Consider the following 22820-nt stretch of genomic DNA (forward strand, 5'->3'; position numbering starts at 1 on the left):
TGTGTAAGTACCCTCTCCTGGGAATGTCACCTTCCATGAGGGCAGATGTATTTGTCTATTTTGTTCTCTGTGGTAATGCCCGGTGCCTAGAACAGGGCTGGGTACATAGTAGGTGCTCAATAAATATTTGAAGGATAGATGGATGGATGGATGGATGCCTGCGCGTGCCAGTGTCTGTGTGATGTGCCTAAGTGAACGTGAGGCTGGAAGTGTGAAGGGCGGACAGAGAAGCCTTGTCCCTCCTGTGGTCCCCTCTAAACCCTTCCACCGGGGTGTCTGGTGGTAGTGGGGAGGGAGACCCCCGGTCCTTACAGCTGGGCAGGGAGGGCAGGCAGGGCATGTGTGAGCTGGGGCAGGGGTGTGCATGCAGCCGACTGGAGCTGGGGAGCCACAGCAGGGCCATGGGAGGGGGGCCGGCTCACTCGGCGGAGCCCTTGTGGCGTCGCTTGGAGGGTGGCACCAGGCGACGGGGCAGGTTGGCGGGCAGCCCGTGGCCCTCCAGCTTGGCCTCGATGAGGTGACTGGCCAGCGCGAACTCCTCGTCATCCAGCATGCCGTCGCGGTCCACGTCGCTCAGCTTCCAGATGCGCCCCAGAACCGAGTTGGGGAGTTTGGTCCCCACCATCCAGGTCTTGGCCTTGGAGCCGCTCAGCTTGCCATCGGCAGGTGCCAGGTTGTAGAAGATCTCGTCGTATTTGGACTTGTCCTTGGTCACCACCCACTCAGCCTCGTCGTCCGAACCCTCCTCGCCGTCCTCCATGGCCTCGTCAGGTCCCCGCTCCACGAACGGGCCCATGTGGGTGCCCTCAAAAGCACCCCCCTGCACGCCCACCTCGGTATTCTCCAGCTCCTCCTGCCGCAGCAGGGGCATGAGCTTGGCAATGTCGTGCGTCAGCATCTCATCCAGCGCCTCCAGCAGCTTCGGCTTCAGCGAGTGAAACTTGGTGAAGTCGTGCGCCATCAGCAGCTCCTGTGGTGGGGGACAGGGGGACCCAAAATTCAAGCGGCGCCATCCCTGAGGCCCTCAGGCTGCAAGGTGGTACCAGGACACTGGAGAAGCTCAGGGGGGCAGCCTTTGTGGGTTTTTTGGTGGTTGTTTGTTTTGAGACAGAGTCTCGCTCTTGTTGCCCAGGCTGGAGTGCAAATGGCACGATCTCAGCTCACTGCAACGTCTGCCTTCTGGTTTCAAGCGATTCTCCCGCCTCAGCCTCCTGAGTAGCTGGGATTACAGGTGCACACCACTACACTCGGCTAATTTTTGTATTTTTAGTAGAGACGGGGTTTCATGTTGGCCAGGCTGGTCTCGAACTCCTGACCTTGTGATCCACCTGCCTCAGCCTCCCAGTGCTGGGATTATAGGCATGAGCCTCTATGCCCGGCTGTTTTTTGTTTGTTTTGTTTTGTTTTGACAGGGTCTCGCTCTGACACCCAGATTAAAGTGCAGTGGCACCAACATAGCTCACTGCAGCTTCCAACTCCCAGCCTCAAGCGATCCTCTGGCCCCAGTCTCCCAAGTAGCTGGGACCACAGGCACGCACCACCACACCCAGCTAAATTTTTTTTTGTAGAGACGGGGGTCTCGCTATGTTGCCCAGGCTGGTCTCAAAGTCTTGGGCTCGGCCGGGCGCGGTGGCTCAAGCCTGTAATCCCAGCACTTTGGGAGGCCGAGACGGGTGGATCACGAGGTCAGGAGATCGAGACCATCCTGGCTAACACGGTGAAACCCCGTCTCTACTAAAAAATACAAAAAACTAGCCGGGCGAAGTGGCGGGCGCCTGTGGTCCCAGCTACTCGGGAGGCTGAGGCAGGAGAATGGCGTGAACCCGGGAGGCGGAGCTTGCAGTGAGCTGAGATCCGGCCATCGCACTCCAGCCTGGGCGATAGAGCCAGACTCAGTCTCAAAAACAAACAACCACCAAAAAAAAAAAAAGTCTTGGGCTCAAGCCATCCTCACACTCAGCCTCCTAAAGTGCTGGGATTGCAGGTGTGAGCCACTGCGCCCAGCCAGGGTGGCAGCTCTTTACTGACACATGCAGAAGTATTTGAAGATCTGAACAACCTGCTCTGCTCGGGCACCCACCACTCGGAAGATACTTGGGCAACAAGGTCCCGGAGGCTTTCTCCTAAACCCCAGAATTACTGGAGGGTGGGGATGCTGGGGACCCTCCGATGAGTGAGAGCAGCAACCTTCTGCCAGCTAGCAGAGAAGGATTTCAATGTTTTCGCATCAAGTATACCTTTCTCAGAGCATCCACACCGGCCTAGAACCCTAACTGCCCTCTACTGGACTCTAGCTGCCCAGCCAGCATGCACAACATTGAAAATTTTAAAAAAACTCAGCAGGCATGGGTGGCTCACACTTGTAATCCCAGCACTTTGGGAGGCTGAGGTGGGAGAATCCCTTGAGCCCAGGAGTGCAAGACCAGCCTGGACAACATGGCAAAACCATATTTCTTTTTTTTCTTTCTTTTTTTTTTTTTTTTTTGACAAGTCTTGCTCTATCGCCCAGGCTGGAGTGCAATGGCGCAATCTTGGCTCACTGCAAGCTCCGTCTCATGGGTTCAAACAATTCTTCTGGCTCAGCCTCCCAAGTAGCTGGGATTACAGGCACCTGCCACCACGCCCAGCTAATTTTCATATTTTTAGTAGAGACGGGGTTTTGCCATGTTGGCCAGGCTGGTCTTGAACTCCTGACCTCAGGTAATCTGCCCACCTTGGCCTCCCAAAGTGCCGAGATGACAGGCGTGAGCCACTGCACCTGGCCTCAAAACCCTATTTCTAAAAAAAAAAAAAAAAAAAAAAAAAAAAAAAAAAATTAAAAATTAGCCAGGTGCGGTGGTGCACGCCTGTAGTCCCAACTACTTTGGGAGGCTGAGATAGGAGAATCTCTTGAACCCCGGGAGACAGCAGTTGCAGTGAGCTGAGATAGCACCATTGCACTCCAGCCTGGGTGACAGAGCTAGACCCTGTCTCAAAACAAACAAGGGAGGGGAGAAAAAAGAAAGTTCGGAAAGCTCAGTTCCTGCCACTGCGCTACCACACCACGCAGAAAGGACTGAGTGGCTGGCTGCCAAATTTGGAGGTGAGGTTTGGGATGAAGAGATCATCAGGGGTCCCTGGGACCACCGCCTCCCCACCGAAGAAGTCACTTTGTGCTAGCGCAGCTGTAGGGTGGGCTTGGCGTCATGCTGCTGCTCACACGGGCAACTCTCAGTGGCCCAGACTGCACCAGGACTGTCTCTGCAAAGGTGCATTCCTTTCACAGCCCTGTGGGAATTTCCTGAGCCAAGGCAGAGAGGCCAGCTGATCACGACTCTGAAGGGTTGGGGCTCCTAGGTTGCAACCTGGATTCCCAGGCAGCCAGAGTATGACTAAGTTCAAGTCCACTGAGGCAAGCACAGGTTGCATATGCAGCTTCTACTGTTAGCCTGTCCAGTAGTGCAGCCAGTAGCCACATGTGCTTATTTACATTCATTAAAATGAAATACAGGCTGGGCGCAGTGGCTCACGCCTGTAATCCCAGCACTTTGGGAGGCCGAGGCAGGCGGATCACAAGGTCAGGAGATCGAGACCACGGTGAAACCCCGTCTCTACTAAAAATACAAAAAATTAGCCGGGCGCAGTGGCGGGCGCCTGTAGTCCCAGCTACTAGAGAGGCTGAGGCAGGAGAATGGCGTGAACCCGGGAGGCGGAGCTTGCAGTGAGCCGAGATCGCACCACTGCACTCCAGCCTGGGCGACAGAGCGAGACTCCGTCTCAAATAAATAAATAAATAAATAAATCTTTTAAAGTATTAATTTATTGAGACAGAATCTCACTCGGTTACACAGGATGGACTGCAGTGACGTGATCTCAGCTCACTGCAACCTCTGCCTCCCGTGTTCAAGTGATTCTCCTGCCTCAGCCTCCCAAGTAGCTGGGACTACAGGCATGCGCCACCACGCCCAGCTAATTTTTGTATTTTTAGTAGAGACGGGGTTTCACCATGTTGTCCTGGCTGGTCTCGAACTCCTGACCTCAGGTGATCCACCTGCCTTGGCCTCCCACAGTACTGGGATTACAGGCATGAGCCACTGCACCCTACCGTATATATTTTAAATATTTATATTTTACAAATATAAATATTTACGTCTCAAATAAATAAACAAATGAAAAACAAAATAAACAGAAACCGTTCTTAAAGAGACTGTATACTTTTCTTCCCTTTCCCAACTTCTTGCTGCCTGGAACGCAGACACAGTGGCTGAAGCCTTCACAGCCCTTTTGTACCATGAGGTTCCTTGGGCCTGGAGGCCAGGCATGGAAGAGAAATAAGACAGAAAGGGACTAGATCCCTAGGTCTGTAAAGCACCAAACCAGTCCCGGACCACTTTCTGGGAGTTTTATGGAGGAAAGAAAGAAAAACCCTCTCTCTTAATTTAGCCACTGTTATTTTGGGTTTTCTCTTCACTCCCCTAGCCTGACTCATAAAACCACGCTCCCATGGAACTATTTGACGGAGGCGCTTTCCAGAACCTGCCACCCATCCCTCCGGCTTTTGAGGTCCCATCTCAGAGCTTCCAGAAGCCAACCTTCCCATCACCCACCCCCTAACACTCCCTCCCGGGCAGCTTCCCCTCCCGGGCAGCTTCCCACCTGCATTTTCTGGCAATCAGGAAAGTCCCCAGGGGAGATGTGATGTTCCAGCTGAATCTTCGCAAAGATGACGGGCAGTTTGAGGATCAGCTGCTTCTTCTTGTTCTCCTTCCCAAACACAGAGGGCATCTCCTTCTTCAGGTAGCTGATGATGTAAGCATGAACCTGTGGGAAGAGTTCTCACCTGAGCCTGCGTCAGGGTCCACCAGGGGGCTTGTTAAAACAAGCTGCTGGCCGCACTCCCAGAGATTCCCATTCACTTGGTCTGGCCTGGGGCATGAGAATTTGCGTTTCTCATCTTTTCTTTCTTTTCTTTTTTTGAGACAGATTATCGCTCTGTTGCCCAGGCTGGAGTGCAGTGGTGCAATCTCAGCTCCCTGCAACCTCCAGCTCCTGGGTTCAAGCAATTCTCGTGCCTCAGCCTCCCAAGTAGCTGGGATTAACAGGTGCGCACCACCACACCTGGCTAATTTTTTTTTGTATTTTTAGCAGAGACGGGGTTTCTCCATGTTGATCAGGCTAGTCTTGAACTCCTGACTTCAGGTGATCCACCCGCCTCAGCCTCCCAACGTGCTGGGATTATAGGCGTGAGCCACCGCGCCCGACCAGCTTTTTTTTTTTTTTTTTTTTGAGACAGGGTCTTGCTCTATCGCCCAGCCAGGAGTGCAGTGGTGCAATCATAACTTACTGCAGCCTCAAATTTCTGGGCTCAAGGGATCCTCCCACCTCAGCCTCTCAAGTACCTGGGATTACAGGCAAGAGCCACTGTCTGGATGAGAATTTGCATTTCTGACAAGTTACAGGTGCTACAGGTGGCAGCACCACACTGTGAGCCCCATGGGCTTCTCCTGCTGGGGCTCACCCTGGGCTCCTCCTCTCTTCTAAGTAAGTGAGCTCAGTCCCTCCCAGTTTTAAACATCACTTAAAGAGGTCCACTCCTGAATCTGCATACCAGCCTAAGCCTCTCCCTCCAGTTTAGGACTCAGAGCTAATTGTCTTGTCAACATTCCTGGACAGCTCCATCCCAGGATGCCCTAAGTGGAATCTGGCATGTGCCATTGCACCAGCCCGGGCGACAGAGTGTGACTCCGTCTCAAAATAAATAAATAAATAAATAAATAAATAAAATAAAAAAGAGTAAATAAATGCTTTTATAAAATGCAACATATCTGGAAAGAGACACAAGAAACTACTTAGGGCGGCTGCCTCTAGGAAAGAGGCCCTGGGAGCTGGTGGGATGAGGTGTGGGAGAATCACGTCTGATAAAGTATGAATGCCTTTCCATGAGATGGTCTTAAATGTTCAATAAAAAAGACTTGTTAAAAAATTCTTTTAGGGCCAGGTGCCGTGGCTCATGCCTGTAATTCCAACACTTTGGGAGGCCGAGGCCGGCAGATCACCTGAGGTCAGGAGTTCGAGACCAGCCTGGCCAACATGGCGAGACCCCCCCCCCCATCTCTACTAAAAATACAAAAATTAGCCGGGTGTGGTGGCACCTGCCTGTAGTCCCAGCTACTCAGGAAGCTGAGGCACAAGAATCACTTTAACCTAGGAGACAGAGGTTGCAGTGAGCCGAGATCGTGCCACTGCACTCCAGCCTGGGTGACAGAGAAAGACTCCAACTAAAAAATATATATATATTTTAAAGAATCACGGATTTAGAATGCTGAGAATGTTGGTGGTCCCTGACTGGTACTAAATCCTCATCTCTTCCACCCTCCACCACCACCCTGTCTCCAGCCCCGTTAGGCTCTCAGTTCAAACACATCAAGTAAACGGCTGCCCCAGGGCCTTTGCACATGCTGTCCTCACTGCCTCAACTGCTCTTCCACCCAGTTGCCACTCGGCTCGCCCCTTCCTCTCACCCCTTCCTCTCCTTCAGACCGCTCTAAGATAGTCCCTCGCCAGCCCCTCTTTCCTCCGCTTCATTTTTCTTCATAACTATTGATTTGTTTAATGTCTGCTTCCCCACTAAAAAGTAATTCTATGAGAAAAGGAATTTATCTTTGTGCCCTGCTGTATCCCCAGAGCCTAGAAGAGTGCCGCATGTGCTTGGCAACTGCTGAATGAATGTCACTGGGCCACTGCAGAGAATGTGGTCTGAAGGTTCAGGGCATCTTGGCGTCTTTAGAATCAGACCCTCCCAAGATCTTGGTCTCACATATCACAGCATCATAAAATCGCCCCTTCTAGCAGCTATCACTTCAGTCGAAGGACCTAGAGTCAGAGGATTCGTCCACACCCTCCAACGTACAGATGGGAAACTGAGGCACTGGGAGAAGGGTGATTACCTCGGAGGGGCAGTGAACCTTGGTCACAGCGAACCCAGAATCCCATGCTCCTGTGTCCTGAGCGGCACTGGGGAGCCATGGATGAACCAGCAGGAAGAGGTGGAGGGAGTGCCTAAGGGTCTGAAGGACCAATCAGGGCAGGGGTGTGGCCGGGCTGGGGGCGGGGCCTGTGAGAGCGGGCCAATGGAGTCAGGGGGCAGGGCCGAAGGGCGGCTCCATAGGGACCAAAGGAGGGGAGGCGGGAGGGCACTGATGGCTTTTCCAGAGAGGAAGCAGGGGAAGGTGCCAGGAAGAGATAAGGTGGGAAGGCGGGCTGGGCCGGGGCTGGGTCCCTGACTCCGGGGTTTGTCTGGGTTTCCGGAGCCGCCCCCAGCCCGGCGGGGGCACCAGGTGTCTGGCCCGGCCCCACCCCTCTGTCCCTGAGCCTTGTGCTCCAGCTCCCGCCAAGGGACCCGCGGGAACGAACCTGGGGGAGTCTAAGACAGACCAGGAGGAAGACAGAGAGAAGGCGGCGGCGGAGCGGGGGAGAGATGCAGAGTCAGGAGGAGACAGACAGGGTGAGAAAGAGAAGGAAAGGGAGTTAGAATAAAAGAGAAAGTAAAAATGGAGAAGAAAGAGATTGAGAGAGAGGTAGAAAAGGGACTGATACCGAGACAGAAAAAGAGAGAGACAGACACTGCAGAGCCGCCTGGGCAGAGGAGCGCAAGGTGAATTCCGAAGGTTCCAGGAGTGGCAGCCCCGTCCACACTGGGCCGCTCCCTCCGAAGGAGGATTCCTGGGGTGGGGGTGGGGGTGGGGGCTCTGACTCACCCACTCTCGTTGCTCCTTAAACCAATACCTCAGGCTCCTCCACCCCCTAGAACCTTCTTGGCCTCCTTGCCTGCCCAGCTTCCTGCCCCGCCTCCACCCTGGCAGCCTCCCCTGAGAATGTTCCATTCGACATCCAAAATTGCTCTGAAACCGGCGCTCTCCTTTCTCCTCTCCCTCTGCAAGGCCTGTCCTGATCCAGGAACCTCCAAGCCTTTTGCCTCGTCTCCAGGCTCCTAGACTCACCTGCCTTGAATCCACCCTCCAAAAGGCAGCTTGAGTCTAATTATCTCCTTTCCCTGCTCTGAACTTTTCCATGGCTCCCCAGTGCCCTCGGGACAAAGTACAGATTCCCGGACACAGTCCACATCATCTCCAGGGATCTGACTCTTAGCCACATCCTCAGCCTCAAACTGAGTTATGCACACTGTCTACACTGGGTTCTCTCCTTTCCCTGCTCCAAACCCTTCCTTGGCTCCCCAGTGCCCTTGGGACAAAGCACAGATTCCCGGACACAACCCACACCACCTCTGATCTCAGCCACATCCTCAGCCTCTAATTGAGTTATGCACACTGTCTACACTGGGTTCAACACTGACATTTCCCCCTCAGATGCCCTCTCCTCCAAAAAAGCCCTCTCTGCCTGCCCCAGCTACCCCGCCCCAGCTCTGACCACACTGGGTCATTGTTGTCTGGGGATGGGTCTGTCCCCTCTCCAGGAGGCCCAGTGAGGACTGAGCCCTGGAACTGCCTTGATTATTTAGGACTGGGAGCCTCAGCAGGACAGGACTGGAACCACCGTGGTCACTGCTGTGTCTCCTGCACCACCCAACACCAGGCCAGGCATAGAGGAGATTTTGTTCAATGCAACTGTTTGTTTAATGTCATTCATTCAATAAATATTTACAGAGCACCAATTCTGTTCCGGGCGCTGGGGATAAAACAGTGAAGGAATTCAAAGAGCCCTGATTGGCTAGGCATGGTAGCTCACACCTGTAATCCCAGCACTTTGGGAGGCCAAGGCGGGTGGATTACCTGAGGTCAGGAGTTTGAGACAAGCCTGACCAACATGGAGAAACCCCATCTCTACTAAAAATACAAAATTAGCCAGGCATGGTGGTGGGCGCCTGTAATCCCAGCTACTTAGGAGGCTGAGGCAGGAGAATCGCTTGAACCCGGGAGGCGGAGGATGTGGTGAGCCGAGATTGCGCCATTACACTCCAGCCTGGGCAACAAGAGCAAAACTCCGTCTCAAAAAAAAAAAAAAAAAAAAAAAGGAAAAGCAAAGGAAATATTTGTGGAATAAACCAATGAACTTGGAAACCTTTGAGCCACAATCTTATAAATTATCAAAAAATAAACAAGAAGGGTAGAATAATGAGTATTGGTATGTCTATATTTTACAGGAAGCTCAAAAATTCAATATAACTCATGCCTGTAATCCCAGCACGTTGGGAGGCCGAAAAGGGAGGATCACTTGAGGGCAGGAGTTCAAGACCAGCCTGGGCAACACAGTAAGACCCAGACTCTACAAAAAGTAAAAAATTAGCTGGGCGTGGTGACACGCACCTGTGGTCCCAGCTACTTGGGGCAGGCTGAAGAGGGAGGATCAGTTGAGCCCAGGAGTTCGAAGCTGTGGTGAGCTGTGATTGCATCATTGCACTCCAGCCAGGGCAAGAGAGCAAGACTCTATCTCTTAAAAAAGAAGGAAGAGGAAAGGAAAGAGGATGTAAGGAAGGGAGGAGGGAGAGAGGAACAGAGGAAGGAAGGAAGGAAGGAAGGAAGGAAGGAAGGAAGGAAGGAAGGAAGGAAGGAAGGAAGGAAGGAAGGAAGGGGAGAGAAACAGAAGCAGAAGGAGGAGAAGGAGGAGGGGAGGAGGGGAGAGAAGAAGAGGGGAGGAGGAGGAGGAAGAGGAAGAAGAAATAGAAATACCAGGACAGTGAAGCCAGGGTGACACTGTGTGGACACAGAAATCCAAAGGCAGAGGAATGAGTCTCCTTACAGTTCTTCCTCGCTGCTCCACTCTGTGCCAGAATGACCCAACTTCAAGAGAACTAACTAACTGAGCACTGATAAGTCAGGGACTCACAGCACTGGTAGGGGAGGACGGAGGAAAGGCAGGGGCTCCCCTTGCACCCTCCTCCAAGAATGCGCGCCCAGCCCCCAGGACGACTCACCCGCACCAGCCGGGCCCTCTTCACCAGGTCGTTGAGCTTGCGCAAGGCGGCGTGCCGGGGCAGGCCCTGGATGTCGCGAAAGAGGTCCTGCTCCTCCAGCTCAAAGAGGCGCCGATTGTCGGGCACGAGGAGAGGCTGGGACCAGAAGGAGCCGATGTAGACACGCAACACCTCGGGCGTGCCCACCACCTTGCCCAGCGCCCACATGAGCGCGCCGTAGACGCGCATCAGCTGCTGCGTCTCCACCATGTCGGCCTTGTTGAGCACTACGCGGATCTTGTCCTCATGGCCCCGCAGCGCGCCGATGGCCTCCGAGAACTCGTCCGAGATCTCCAACTTGTGCGCGTCGAAGAGCAGGATGATGAGGTCCACGCGCTCCGCGAACCAGCGCAGCACGGCCGGGAAGTCGTAGCCTGGAGTGGGAGTGGAGAGACAGGGGCGCAAGGGGCAGAAGTCAGACCCCCACCCTCCAGCCATTCAGTAGCATCCATTCTCTTGCATATTGGACTGTAAAGATGTTCACATTGTTGGCTGTCCAAATCCTGTCTAGGCAAAATAGCCAAGGCCCTCAGTGGGTACCACTGCTTTGGTTCCCCAGTCCCCAGAATTTCCCCCCTCACTCTGGTCCCAGCCCCTCAAGTCCTCAAGCCATCTGGTTACAGGGGTAATCATCCCCCTTTTCCTTTGCTGGAGTGCAATGGCGGGATCATGCCTCCCTGAAACCTCCGCTTCCCGGAGCTCAGGCAATCCTCCCACCTCAGCCTCCCTAGTAGCTGGGACCGCAGGCGGCCGTCACCACACGTGGCTAATTTTTTTTTTTTTTTTTTTTGTAGAGACGGGGTCTCACTATGTTACCCGGGCTGGTCTCATACTCCTGAGCTCAAGTGATCCTCTTGCCTCAGCCTCCCAAAATGTTGGGATCACAGGAGTCAGCCACCGTGCACAGCCTCCAGGCCTCCATTTTTTCATTCGCTCATTCATGAACCAGTTATTAGCGGTGTGCTTTGTAGGTGTGCATGTGTAGGTTGTTAAAAATACTGACATGAGGCTGGGCGCAGTGGCTCACGCCTGTAATCCCAGCACTTTGGGAGGCCGAGGTGGGCGGATCACAAGGTCAGGAGATCCCAGCTAACATGGTGAAACCCTGTCTCTACTAAAAATACAAAAAACTAGCCGGGCGAGGTGTCGGGCGCCTGTAGTCCCAGCTACTCGGGAGGCTGAGGCAGGAGAATGGCGAAACCCGGGAGGCGGAGCTTGCAGTGAGCTGAGATCATGCCACTGCACTCCAGCCTGGGCGACAGAGCGAGACTCCATCTCAAAAAAAAAATACTGATATGTTTGCTAAAAGATCCCCCCGTGCTTCTATGGAACCCCAAGGCTGCCACGTGCCTCAATCACCCCAGCTTCTCCCCAGGATCTGTTGGATCCCCCCATGATCCAGCAACTACAGTTCATGTGCTCTTGCCATAGCAGATTTTTTTTTTTGAGACAGAGTCTCACTCTGTCGCCCAGGCTGGAGTGCAGTGGCATGAATGCAGCTCACTGCAACCTCCATCTCCAGGTTCAAGCGATTCTCCTGCCTCAGCCTCCCAAGTATCTGGGATTACAGGCATGTACCACCACACCCGGTTAATTTTTGTATTTTTAGTAGAGACGGGGTTTCACCATGTTGGCCAGGCTGAGATGTTAAATATTTTGCATTGATTTAGCAATATTTACTGAGAGTCTCATGTGTGCCAAGCGCTGTCCTGGGAGCCTGAGATACTGCAGAGAACACACAGACAAGATTCTTGCTCTGATGAAGCACCCATCCCAGCCATGGGTTCCCACGCTCATTCATTCATTCCTTTCACCATTCATTTCCTCATTCACTCCTTCATCCACCCATTCTCACCTTTGCTTGTTCACTCATTTAATCACCAGCGAGCAATGCTGAGGCGAGCATTGATTGAGACACCCTGACTTAGCTGTCTAGAATACCTGGATTTGAGTCCCTCCTCTGCCTTGATCTGCTGTGTGATCTTAGGAAAGTAGCTTAACCTCTCTGAACTTGTGTTTTCTCTTCTGTAAAATGCAGATCATAGAAGGACTGTTGTGAAGCCAGGTGTGATGGCTCAAACTTGTAATCCCAGCACTTTGGGAGGCTGAGGCAGGCAGATCATTTGAGGCCAGGAGTTCGAGACCAGCCTAGCCAACATGGCAAAACCCCCATCTCTACTAAAAATACAAAAAAATTAGCCCGGTGTTGGTGGCTCATGCCTATGGTCCCAAATACATGGGAGGTTGTGGCACGAGAATCGTTTGAGCTTGGGAGGCAGAGGTTGCAGAGAGCAGAGACAGCATCACTGCACTCCAGCCTGAGTGACAGAGTGAGACTCTGTCCACCCCCCCTGCCCAAAAAAAAAAGGACTGTTGTAAAGATTAAAAGAATATAAATGAGTTTATATATATATATATATATATATATAGCTTAAAATAATGCCTGGCATTGAACTGTACACTTAAAAATTATGTAGGTGGCTGGGCACAGTGGCTCATGCCTGTAATCCCAGCACTTTGAGAGGCTGAGGCAGGAGGATCGCTTGAGTCTGGGAGTCTGAGACCAGCCTAGGCAAGATGACATTCCCTGTCTCTACAGAAAAAAATAAAAATAAAAAATTATCCACGCGTGGTGGCATGCATCTGTAGTCTCAGCTACTCAAGAAGCTGAAGCAAAGGATCACTTGAGCCCAGAGGTTGGAGTGCAGTGAGCCACAGTTGTGTCACTGCACTCCAACCGGCAGATAGAGCAAGACCTTGTCTCTCTCTCTTTTTTTTAAATGGTTGAGCTTTTTTGAGGCAGAGTCTTGCTCTGTCACCAGGCTGAAGTGCAGTGGTGCGATCTCAGCTCACTGCAATCTCTACCTCTCGGATTCAAGCGATTCTCCTGCCTCAGTCTCCCGAGTAGCTGGGATTACAGGCGCCACCACACCCAGCTAATTTCCCAGACACACCTGTGTTCACAATCTGGGACCTGCACAGATGTTTGTAGTCACACAATCACAAAGACAATATGAGATGCACACACATAACAGACCCAGAGACCTGCACGAGCACAGAGGTACAGAGGCACGTGTGCACACCCACAGACACAATCGCACACACATAACCTCCCATGCCCTCCCAAACCCAAAGGCACCCACACAGACACACACACAGTTACACAAAAGATACACTCCTGTACACACACACATTCTCACATACACAACACCACACAGAAGCACACAACTGTATCCCAAGGTACAATCACAGGTAGTCACACACAGCCCAACAAAATCCCCGCAGCCCTGTACCGCCCAATGCAGCCACACAAAATCACACACAGCCCAGATACACATATATGCCTCATGCACAGGCACACAATGTCAGACTCACACCCACAATGATACACACTAAATCCACAGACACATAGACAACGCCCTTTATGTCTCTCTCTCTCACACACACACTTATACACACACTTCACAATATAACAATATATAGAGACAGAATCAGTTGCACACAATTCCACAAAGTCTCCCATAGCCCTACACAGCCCTTCAGAGTCACACAGAGTCATCCAGCAGGCTGGGCACAGTGGCTCACACCTGTAATCCCAGCACTTTGGGAGGCCAAGGCAGGAGGATCACCTGAGGTCCAGAGTTTGAGACCAGCCTGGCCAACATGGTGAAACTCTGTCTCTACTAAAAAAAAAAAAAAATACAAAAATTAGCCGGACATGGGTGTGGCGGGTGCCTGCAGTCCCGGCTACTCAGGAGGCTGAGGCAGAAGAGTCACTTGAACTCGGGAGGCGAAGGTTGCAGTGAGCTGAGATCGCGCCACTCCACTCCAGCCTACGTGACAGAGTGAGACTCTGTCGCAAAAACAAACGAACAAAACAAAGTCATCCAGCCACAATTATAGGCACACGCGCACGCACACACACACACACAGAGAGGCAGGTACACAATTCAGTCACACAACCTCAGAGCCAAGGCCATGATGAGGCACGTCCAGCGCTATACACAAATGCATGGAACCACCGCACCCAGGAGTACATTCACAGTGACACACTTTCCCAAGATACACACAGAGTCACACACACACCAACAGCTGGACACTCTCTCCTCCTCTTCCTCTACCCCCAAAGCCAGGAAGGGAGACCCCGTTCCCCACTCCCCCACCACCCATGGCCTTTGGACGCCCCTGCTGGCACCCCTGCCCTGGCTGAGAGAGCCGCTCCCTCCCGTTGTCCCAGGCCCAGGCCCTGGGGTGGGAGCCCCAGGAATTCCTCCCCCTCAGCTGGCAGCACGTCCTCCCAATCGTTTCTGCAGCTGCCTCCTGCCGTTCTCCCGTGGGGCCTCTGGACGGCGGCCAGGGACACCGTCACCCCCGGCGTCCCCGCCCCACCCCAGGCCCAGCCTCCTCGCCAGGGCCTCTCATCCCCTCTGCCCCACATGGCAGCCTCCTTTGCCCCACTTCCCGGCCTCCGAGGCCATGGGGGGTGGGGGACACAAGTTCTTGGGGCTGGGGGGCCACAGATGCTGAGCTGGGCTGGGCAGGAGTGGTGGGGGCTCAGCACACCCGGAGGCCCCCGCTGGAATCCACCCCCCGCCGCTCTCCTTGCACAGCTGTTTATAAATTCCAGGCCTGGCCTTGGCCCCCACCCAGATTCCCTTCCCATCCTCTTCTCAGCCCCATCTGTGGCCCAGACGCGGAGCCAGGAGCTCACAGGGCCCAGCTTCCCCTGCCCGGGCTCTGCCTCATCTCTGGGCCTTGTGTCTCCCTGCATCACTGTCTCACTGCCTCGGAATCCCTGTCACTCTTCATCTCTCCCTTCCCATCCTTCCTGCCTGCCCAGACGTGCGGCTCCTGCCCGCTCGCACCACGTGGTCACTCACACGCCTCCCCCACCCATCAGTTCGAGCCAGCACGGAGCAGTCACGGCTTCCACTAGCTCCCTGGGCTGCCCCGCCAGCCAGGGCCAGAGGACGCAGGCCCAGGTCCCAGTGGAGACACCGCCCCTCCTCCTCTAGACCCAGGAGTCCAGATCCCAGGCCCTCGTCCATCAGACCCAGAAGTCCAGGCCCAGCCCCTCCTCCCTCTGACCCAGGAGTCCGGGCCCCCAGCCCCTCCTCCCTCAGACCCCAGGGTCCGGCCCCCAGCCCCTCCTCCCCCAGACCCAGGAGTCCAGGCCCCCAGCCCCTCCTCCCCCAGACCCAGGAGTCCAGGCTCAGCCCCTCCTTCCTCAGACCCAGGAGTCCAGGCTCCCAGCCCCTCCTCCCTCAGACCCAGGAGTCCAGGCCCCCGGCCCCTCCTCCCTCAGACCCAGGAGTCCAAGCCCCAGCGCCTCCTCCCTCAGACCCAGGAGTCCAGGCCCCAGCGCCTCCTCCTTCAGACCCAGGAGTCCAGGCCCCAGCCCCTCCTCCCTCAGACCCCAGGGTCCGGCCCCCAGCGCCTCCTCCCTCAGACCCAGGAGTCCAGGCCCAGCCCCTCCTCCCTCAGACCCAGGAGTCCAGGCCCAGCTCCTCCTCCCTCAGACCCAGGAGTCCAGACCCAGCCGCACCTTCCTCTGACCCCAGGGTCCGGCCCCACTCACCACGGCTCACTCTCTGTTTGGCACCCGACAGGATACCCGGGGTGTCAATGATGCTGATGCTCTCCAGGACCTGATTGGGGAGCTGGGCACACATGAACCTGGGGGGTAGAGGGAGGGTCAGGGGTCAACACAGGGAAGGACAGAAGGAGGGAAAACATGAAGAGGGACTCGGGACCGCATGACAGAGCATCCTGTATGGGCGAAGAAAGACTCCAAACAGAAAAAGGGCGACCAGGACCATCTCAGAGCTGTAACCAGTCACAGCTTATGTTCGGTAAGCACTTAATTTGTGCCAGGTGCTGTTCTTTTTTTTTTTTTTTTTTTAAGAAAGAGTCTCACCGCCCCTGGCCCAAGGTGATTGATCCCCATTTTGCAGATGAGGCTACAAGAGGGGCGGAGAGGTCAAGTCATTTGCCTGAGGCCACCCAGCTGGCCGGGATTTGAACCAGGCATGCTGACTTCACTAGCCTAGGTGCTCCCCTGAATAAGAGAGCAGAGACAGGCATGGGAAGAATTGGGTAGAGAGAAGGGAATTGGGGCTGAGAAGGAGGGAAACACAGTCAGGGAGGGGACAGAGAAGGGGGACAGCAAGATGCACCCCCAGGGCTGGGTGCGGTGGCTCACGCGTGTAATCCCAGCACTTTGGGAGGCTGAGGCGGGTGGATCACTTGAGGCCAGGAGTTCGAGACCAGCCTGGCCAACATGGTGAAACCCCGTCTGTACCTAATAATACAAAAACTCGCTGGGCGTGGTGGCGGGTGTCTGTAATCCCAGCTACTCAGGAGGCTGAGGCAGGAGAATCGCTTGAACCCAGGAGGTGGAGGTTGCCGTGAGCTGAGATCGCACCCACTGCACTGCAGCCTGGGTGACAAGAACGGAAACTATGTCTCAACAAAAAGAAAAAGAAGGATGCGCCCTGGGCCCGCGGCTGGCACACCTGTTGAGGAAGGTGTTTCCGAAGGGGTTGAGTTTGCGGAAGGGCTTGTCTGGGTCCACGACGAGGGCATTGCCGGGCACGGTGCCCTCAGTGTCCCCATGCATGACGGCCACAAAGCAGTCGGTGGTGGGCTCAGGCCCCACGCGGGAGCCGGGCACCTCCTGCTCCAGCAGGTACTGGATGAAGCTGGTCTTGCCCGTGCTGTACTGGCCAGCCACCAGCACCATGGGCTTGCCGTCGAAGTCTGCGTCCTCCAGGGCCGGCGAGTGGAAGGCCCCGAAGCGGTAGTGCTCCTCCAGCGGCAGCAGCTTCGTGCGGTACAGCTCCTTGAGGGCCGAGGTCACTGTGCGGATGGCCTCGGGCTGCTGGCCCCGTGCCCCACCCCGCTTCAGCCAGCTGAACATGGTGGCGGCACACTGCCCACTGGGTTCACGGAGAGACGTGCAGATGGAGAGCTGCCTGTGGGATGGGGAGAGGGCATGAGCATGGGCGGCCCGGCCAAGGAGGAAGAAAGGGGTCTGAGTGTAGACTGTCTGGGTGGCAGGATGGGTGGAGAAGGAGGAGGAGCACAGATATTTGTGGTCACAAATATGTGGTCACAGAGCATGGATGGCGGGTGGCAGGAGGAAGAATGGAATTGGGATAGGCACGATGGTTCACGCCTGTAATCCTAGTATTTTGGGAGGCCGAGGCAGGAGGATTGCTTGAGGTCAGTAGCTCAAGACCAGCTTGGGTAAAATAGTGAGACCCCCATCTCTACAAAAAAAAATAATTAGCTGGGCATGGTGGTACATGCCTGTAGTCTCAGCACTTTGGGAGGCTGAGGCAGGAGGATTGCTTGAGCTCAGGAGTTCAAGGCTACAGTGAGCTATGATCATGCCACTGCACTCCAGCCTGGGCTACAGAGCAAGACCCCATCTCAAAAAACAAACAAACAAACAAACAAACAAAACCTGGGTGCAGTGGCTCATGCCTGTAATCCCAGCACTTTGGGAGGCCAAGGCAGGTGGACCACCTGAGGTCAGAAGTTTGAGACCAGCCTGCCCAATATGGTGAAACCCTGTCTCTACTAAACATATAAAAAATTAGCCAGGCTTGGCCGGGCGCGGTGGCTCAAGCCTGTAATCCCAGCACTTTGGGAGGCCGAGACGGGTGGATCACGAGGTCAGGAGATCGAGACCATCCTGGCTAACACGGTGAAACCCCGTCTCTACTAAAAAATACAAAAAACTAGCCGGGCGAGGTGGCGGGCACCTGTAGTCCCAGCTACTCCGGAGGCTGAGGCAGGAGAATGGCGTGAACCCGGGAGGTGGAGCTTGCAGTGAGCTGAGATCCGGCCACAGCACTCCAGCCTGGGCGACAAAGCGAGACTCCGTCTCAAAAAAAAAAAAAAAAATTAGCCAGGCATGGTGGTGGCCACCTGTAATCCCAGCTACTCAGGAGGCTGAGACAGGAGAATCACTTGAACCCGGGAGGTGGAGGTTGCAGTGAGCCAAGATCCCACCACTGCACTCAACAGAGTATGACTCCATCTCAAAAAAACAAAACAAAAAAAAAAAACAAAAAAAAAAGGGAGATGATAGTGAACCAGCTGAAGCAAGAGAAAGAAGATTAATGGTGACATGGTTAAAGAAGGGGGATTGATGGTGGTAATGGAAAACCAAGAGATGGACAAGGCGAAGGATAGAGAAGCTGCCTGGAAGAAACTGATTCCTTAATCACTTCATTCATTTCTTCCTCTCTTCACCCTTCCATCATTTGACACATTTTCACTGAAATCACTCACTCCATGCTTCAGGCACTGTGGACCCAGAAACCAGTCAGAGATCATCCCTTACCCACCCAGAGCCTCTAATGAGGACCTAGACACAAGCCAGACATCCAGAGGAGGGTGTGAGAAAGCGACCACAGCACCAGTAAGACTCAGGGCAGGGCTGACTTTTCAGCTGCTCCATGAAGAGCAGGCAAGACAAGGGGATTTAGGCAGAGAGGACGGTGCATGCAAAGGTCTGGGGGTGTGAGAGGTCCTGGTGTGTTGGGAGCCATGAAATATCTGGGTGGTTGACACAGGGGCACAAAGAGGAGGGTTGAGAAATGGAGCTGAGAAGGTTGCCTGGGTGTACCCAGGTCATGAGGGCTGTTGAGTGTTAAGAAAAATGATGCAACATTTATGATCACTGCATGCCAGGCACTGTACTAACTCACTTAACCTTCATAACCCTGTAAAGTAGGTCTATTACCATCCCTGCTTTTCCTTCTGTCTTTTTTTTTTTTTTTTTTTTTTGGAGATGGAGTCTCACTCTGTAGCCCAAGCTGGAGTGCAGTGGCACAATCTCGGCTCACTGCAACCTTTACCTCTGCGGCTCAAGAGATTCTCCTGCCTCAGCCTCCCAAGTAGTTGGGACTAGAGGCATGCGCCACCACACCCAGTTAATTTTTTTTTTGTATTTTTAGTAGAGACAGAGTTTCACTGTGTTGCCCTGGGTAGTCCCAAACTCCTGAGCTCAGGTGATCCACCCACCTCGGCCTCCCAAAGTGTTGAGATTACAGGTGTGTGCCACCATGCTGGCTCATCTCTGTTTTGTTTTTTTTTTTTTTTGAGACCGAGTCTCACTCTGTCACCCAGGCTGCAGGTTGGAGTGCAGTGGCGCCATCTCGGCTCACTGCAAGCTCCGTCTCCCAGGTTCATGCCATTCTCCTGCCTCAGCCTCCTGAGTAGCTGGGACTACAGGCGGCCACCACCACGCCTGGCTAATTTTTTGTTTTTTCAGTAGAGACGGGGTTTCACCATGTTAACCAGGATGGTCTTGATCTCCTGACCTCGTGATCCGCCCACCTCGGCCTCCCAAAGTGCTGGGATTAAAGGCATGAGCCACCATGCCCGGCCTCATCTCTGCTTTTTTAACAAGGCAAAGGAGGCTCAGCAACAAGGCAAAGGAAGACAGCAATAAATTACCCAAGATCACTTAGCTAGAAAATGCTCAAGCTGGGACTCAAACCCAGGCAACCTGACCTCAGAGCTTGCAATCCTATCATAGGTCTAAAGATCTGAGTTAGGGAGGTTAACCATGACCAATCCAGGAGCAATGAGCACCTCCAGCACCCAGACTGTGTTCTCTATCTTCCCTTACTATCCTTTTATTTACCGTAGGATCTGTAGTGATGTCCCCCTCTTTCATTTCTGATACCAGCCATATGTGTGTGTCTTAACTTTTTTTAAAAAAGAAAAACAAAAACGATTGGTCCCGTTGATGCTTATGATTTTACTGATCTTTTCAAAGAATCAACTTTTGGTAAGATGGGAGTCTCTAAATACCGTTCCCCACTAAAAGAACCTGGGACTCCTTAGAGAAATGGTGGATTCCAGGGCTGGGGCAGGGAAGAACAAGTGAGCCTGGGTCAGACGGTGAGGAAGTGCTCAAAGGCGGATTGGGCATGTTACAGGAACAGAGGACCCAGCTTGCAGGGGTGGCCAATGGCCAAAAATGGAGCAATTTGAGCATCAAAATAACTGCAGATCAAATATGCTAAAATCCATAAAATCATGAGACTTTTAAAAGGGGTGGCGAGGGGGTGGGGGAGATAAAAGGAAAGGGAGTTTGTGAAGGAGTGGCAGGAGCGGAAAAGAGAGGCAGGATCTGGGATGTGGGCAGAGGGAGAGGGCTCTGGGCGGTGTCCCAGGCAGGGAGGGCCCTGAGAGAGAGCTGGGGAGAATGCCATCAGCAGTGGCCGATGGAGCTGGTGAGGCAGGAGAGGGGCTCTTGGGTGGCTGGAGGGGCCAAGTTAGCCGATATGGATGAGGGCCTGGATGGAGACCCTGCCCAGAGGATCTCTAGCCAGGGGATAGGGAGGGGTGTTGGGGGAGGATGGAGGAGATTAGGGGAGTGGGAGAGGCTGCGGAAGAGTGAGGGGACTGGGGGAGTGGGGGACATGGTTACAGACTGGGGGGACTGGTGAAGACTGGGAGGGATTGGGGAACACCTGGGGAGACCGTTACAGACTGGGGACAGGGTGGCGGGGAGCAGGGATCAGACATGGGGAACCAGGGCAGGCTCGGGCTGGGGTCGTGAGGCGACAGCTGCGGTGCTGGGAGCACTCACCGACGGGGCGCGCTGGCGGCTGCAGCGGGCTGGGCAGGCTGGGCGGGGGTGGGGTCCCGCAGGGATCCGAGGCGCCCGCGGAGCGGCCTGTGCTCGCGGTCCCGTCCGGAGCCGTCTGAGCCGGGTGGGGCCCGGAGCGGGGAGGACGGGAGGGAGGACAGGAGGGAGGGGCGGGACGAGGAGCCCCCCTCAAAACCGGGCGCCCGGCCTCTGGCGCCCCCTTGTGGGGAGTGGGGAAGACGCCTTAGCACCGCGGGCGAGAGCTCCAGCGTCCAGCCTGGGATTCGAATTCCACCTCCACATCCGGCGTTGGGCTGCTCCCCAACCCGTCTCTCTTCTTAACACGGGAATCACAACAGCAGCAGCAATAAGAGTAACAATAACTTAGGTCGGGCGCCCTGGCTCACGCCTGTAATCCTAACACTTTGGAAGGCCAAGGTGGGAAGATTGCTTGAGGCCAGGAGTCCAAGACCAGCCTGGGCAACGTAGCAAGACCCCATGTCTATTAAAAATAATAATAAATAATAAAATAATTTAGCCAGGCACAGGAGTGCACACCTGTAATCCCAACAACTTGGAAGGCTGAGGTGGGAGGATCGCTTGAACCCAGGAGGTCGAGGCTGCACTGAGCTAGGATTGTGCCACTGCACTCCAGCCTGGGTGACAGAGCGAGACCTCACCTCTAAAAAAAAATTATAGGACTGGGCACGGTCCTATAATTACACGCCTGTAATCCCAACACTTTGGGAGGCGAGACAGGTGGATCACTTGAGGTCAGGAGTTCAAGACCAGCCTGGCCAACATGGTGCAAACCCATCTCTACTGAAAATAGATGGGAGGCCGAGGCCGGCAGATTACAAGGTCAGGAGATCGAGATCATCCTGGCTAACACGATGAAACCCCGTCTCTACTAAAAATACAAAAAATTAGCCGGGTGTGGTGGCGGGTGCCTGTAGTCCCAGCTACTTGGGAAGCTGAGGCAGGAGAATCACTTAAACACAGGGGAGGCGGAGCTTACAGTGAGCGGAGATTGTGCCACTGCACTCCAGCCTGGTTGACAGAGCAAGACTCCATCTCAATACATAAATACATAAATACATAAATACATAAATACATAAATACATAAATAAATACATAAATAAATAAATAAAATACAAAAATTAGCTGGGTGCAGTGGCACGTGCCTGTAGTCCTAGCTACTTGGGAGGCTGAGGCAGGAGAATCACTGGAACCCAGGAGGCAGAGGCTGCAGTGAGCCGAGATCACATCACTGCATTCTAGCCTGGGCGACAGAGTGAGACTCCATCTCCAATAAATAAACAAATAAAAATAGTATTACTTTTAAAACTTAAGGGAGTTCATGAAACTTCTCAGCTAACAACCCTCCCTGGCTCTCCTCTCTCTCAGAGTAAAAGCCAAAGTCCCCACCAAGGCCCACAAAGCCTAGCATGATCCACCTACCTCTCCCCTGTCCCCTTTCATCAGGCGACTCCAGCCACCGTGGCCTCCTCACCGTTCCTCAGACACACCCACAACCCTCCAGATTCACGGCCTTTGCACTTGCTGACCCCTCTCCGTGGAGTACTTTCCCCATAGGGATCTGAATACCTCACTCTCTCCCCTTCTTCAGGTCCCTGCTCAAATGTCACCTCCTCAGAGAAGCCCTCCAGGATCGCCCCGCCTAAGGTAGAACCCACTCTCTACCTCTTATCACTGCCCTATTTTTCTCCACAGCCCTTCCAACCACTCTGCATATTCCACATTTCTCTGCCTAAGGGAATGTCTTCGCCTGGAGAACATGAGCCCCATGAGGGCTTTGCACAATGCCCAACTCACTGCAGGGGCTCAGTAAACATTTGTAGAAACAATCCCTAATGTTGACTAAGCCATTCCTACGTGCAGGTGCCACTCTGAGCTCTTTGCATGCATGTATTAGCTCATCGAACCCTCATAATATCTCCAAGAAACAGGAGTCTTGGGGTTTTTTTTATTTTCTTTTGTTTTTGAGATCGTCTCACTCTATCACCCAGGCTGGAGTGTAGTGGCATGATCTCGGCTCACTGCCACCTCCACCTCCCGGGTTCAAACTATTCTACTGCCTCAACCTCCCGAGTAGCTGGGATTACAGGTGCCCGCCACCATACTCGGTTAATTTTTGTATTTTTAGTAGACATGTGGTTTCACCATGTTGGCCAGGCTCATCTCAAACTTCTGACGTCAAGTGTTTTACCCACCTCAGCTTCCCAAAGTGCTGGG

At 53.8% G+C, this 22820-nt stretch overlaps 1 protein-coding gene across 1 annotated transcript; it reads right to left on the bottom strand.

Moving 5' to 3' along the window:
• Positions 1 to 20754, bottom strand: EHD2 (EH domain containing 2). The gene is made up of 6 exons (XM_003915796.3): positions 20565 to 20754; positions 16465 to 16923; positions 15528 to 15625; positions 9911 to 10323; positions 4636 to 4800; positions 1 to 970 (listed from the first exon to the last, which is right to left on the bottom strand). Exons 2-6 carry the CDS (start codon positions 16866 to 16868, stop codon positions 419 to 421), a joined length of 1632 nt encoding a protein of 543 aa, XP_003915845.1. The 5' UTR covers positions 16869 to 16923; positions 20565 to 20754; the 3' UTR covers positions 1 to 418.
• Positions 20755 to 22820: the final 2066 nt, after the last annotated feature.

The sequence above is a fragment of the Papio anubis genome, chromosome 20 (genome assembly GCF_008728515.1).
Source record: "Papio anubis isolate 15944 chromosome 20, Panubis1.0, whole genome shotgun sequence".
In the NCBI taxonomy this organism is placed as follows: domain Eukaryota; kingdom Metazoa; phylum Chordata; class Mammalia; order Primates; family Cercopithecidae; genus Papio; species Papio anubis.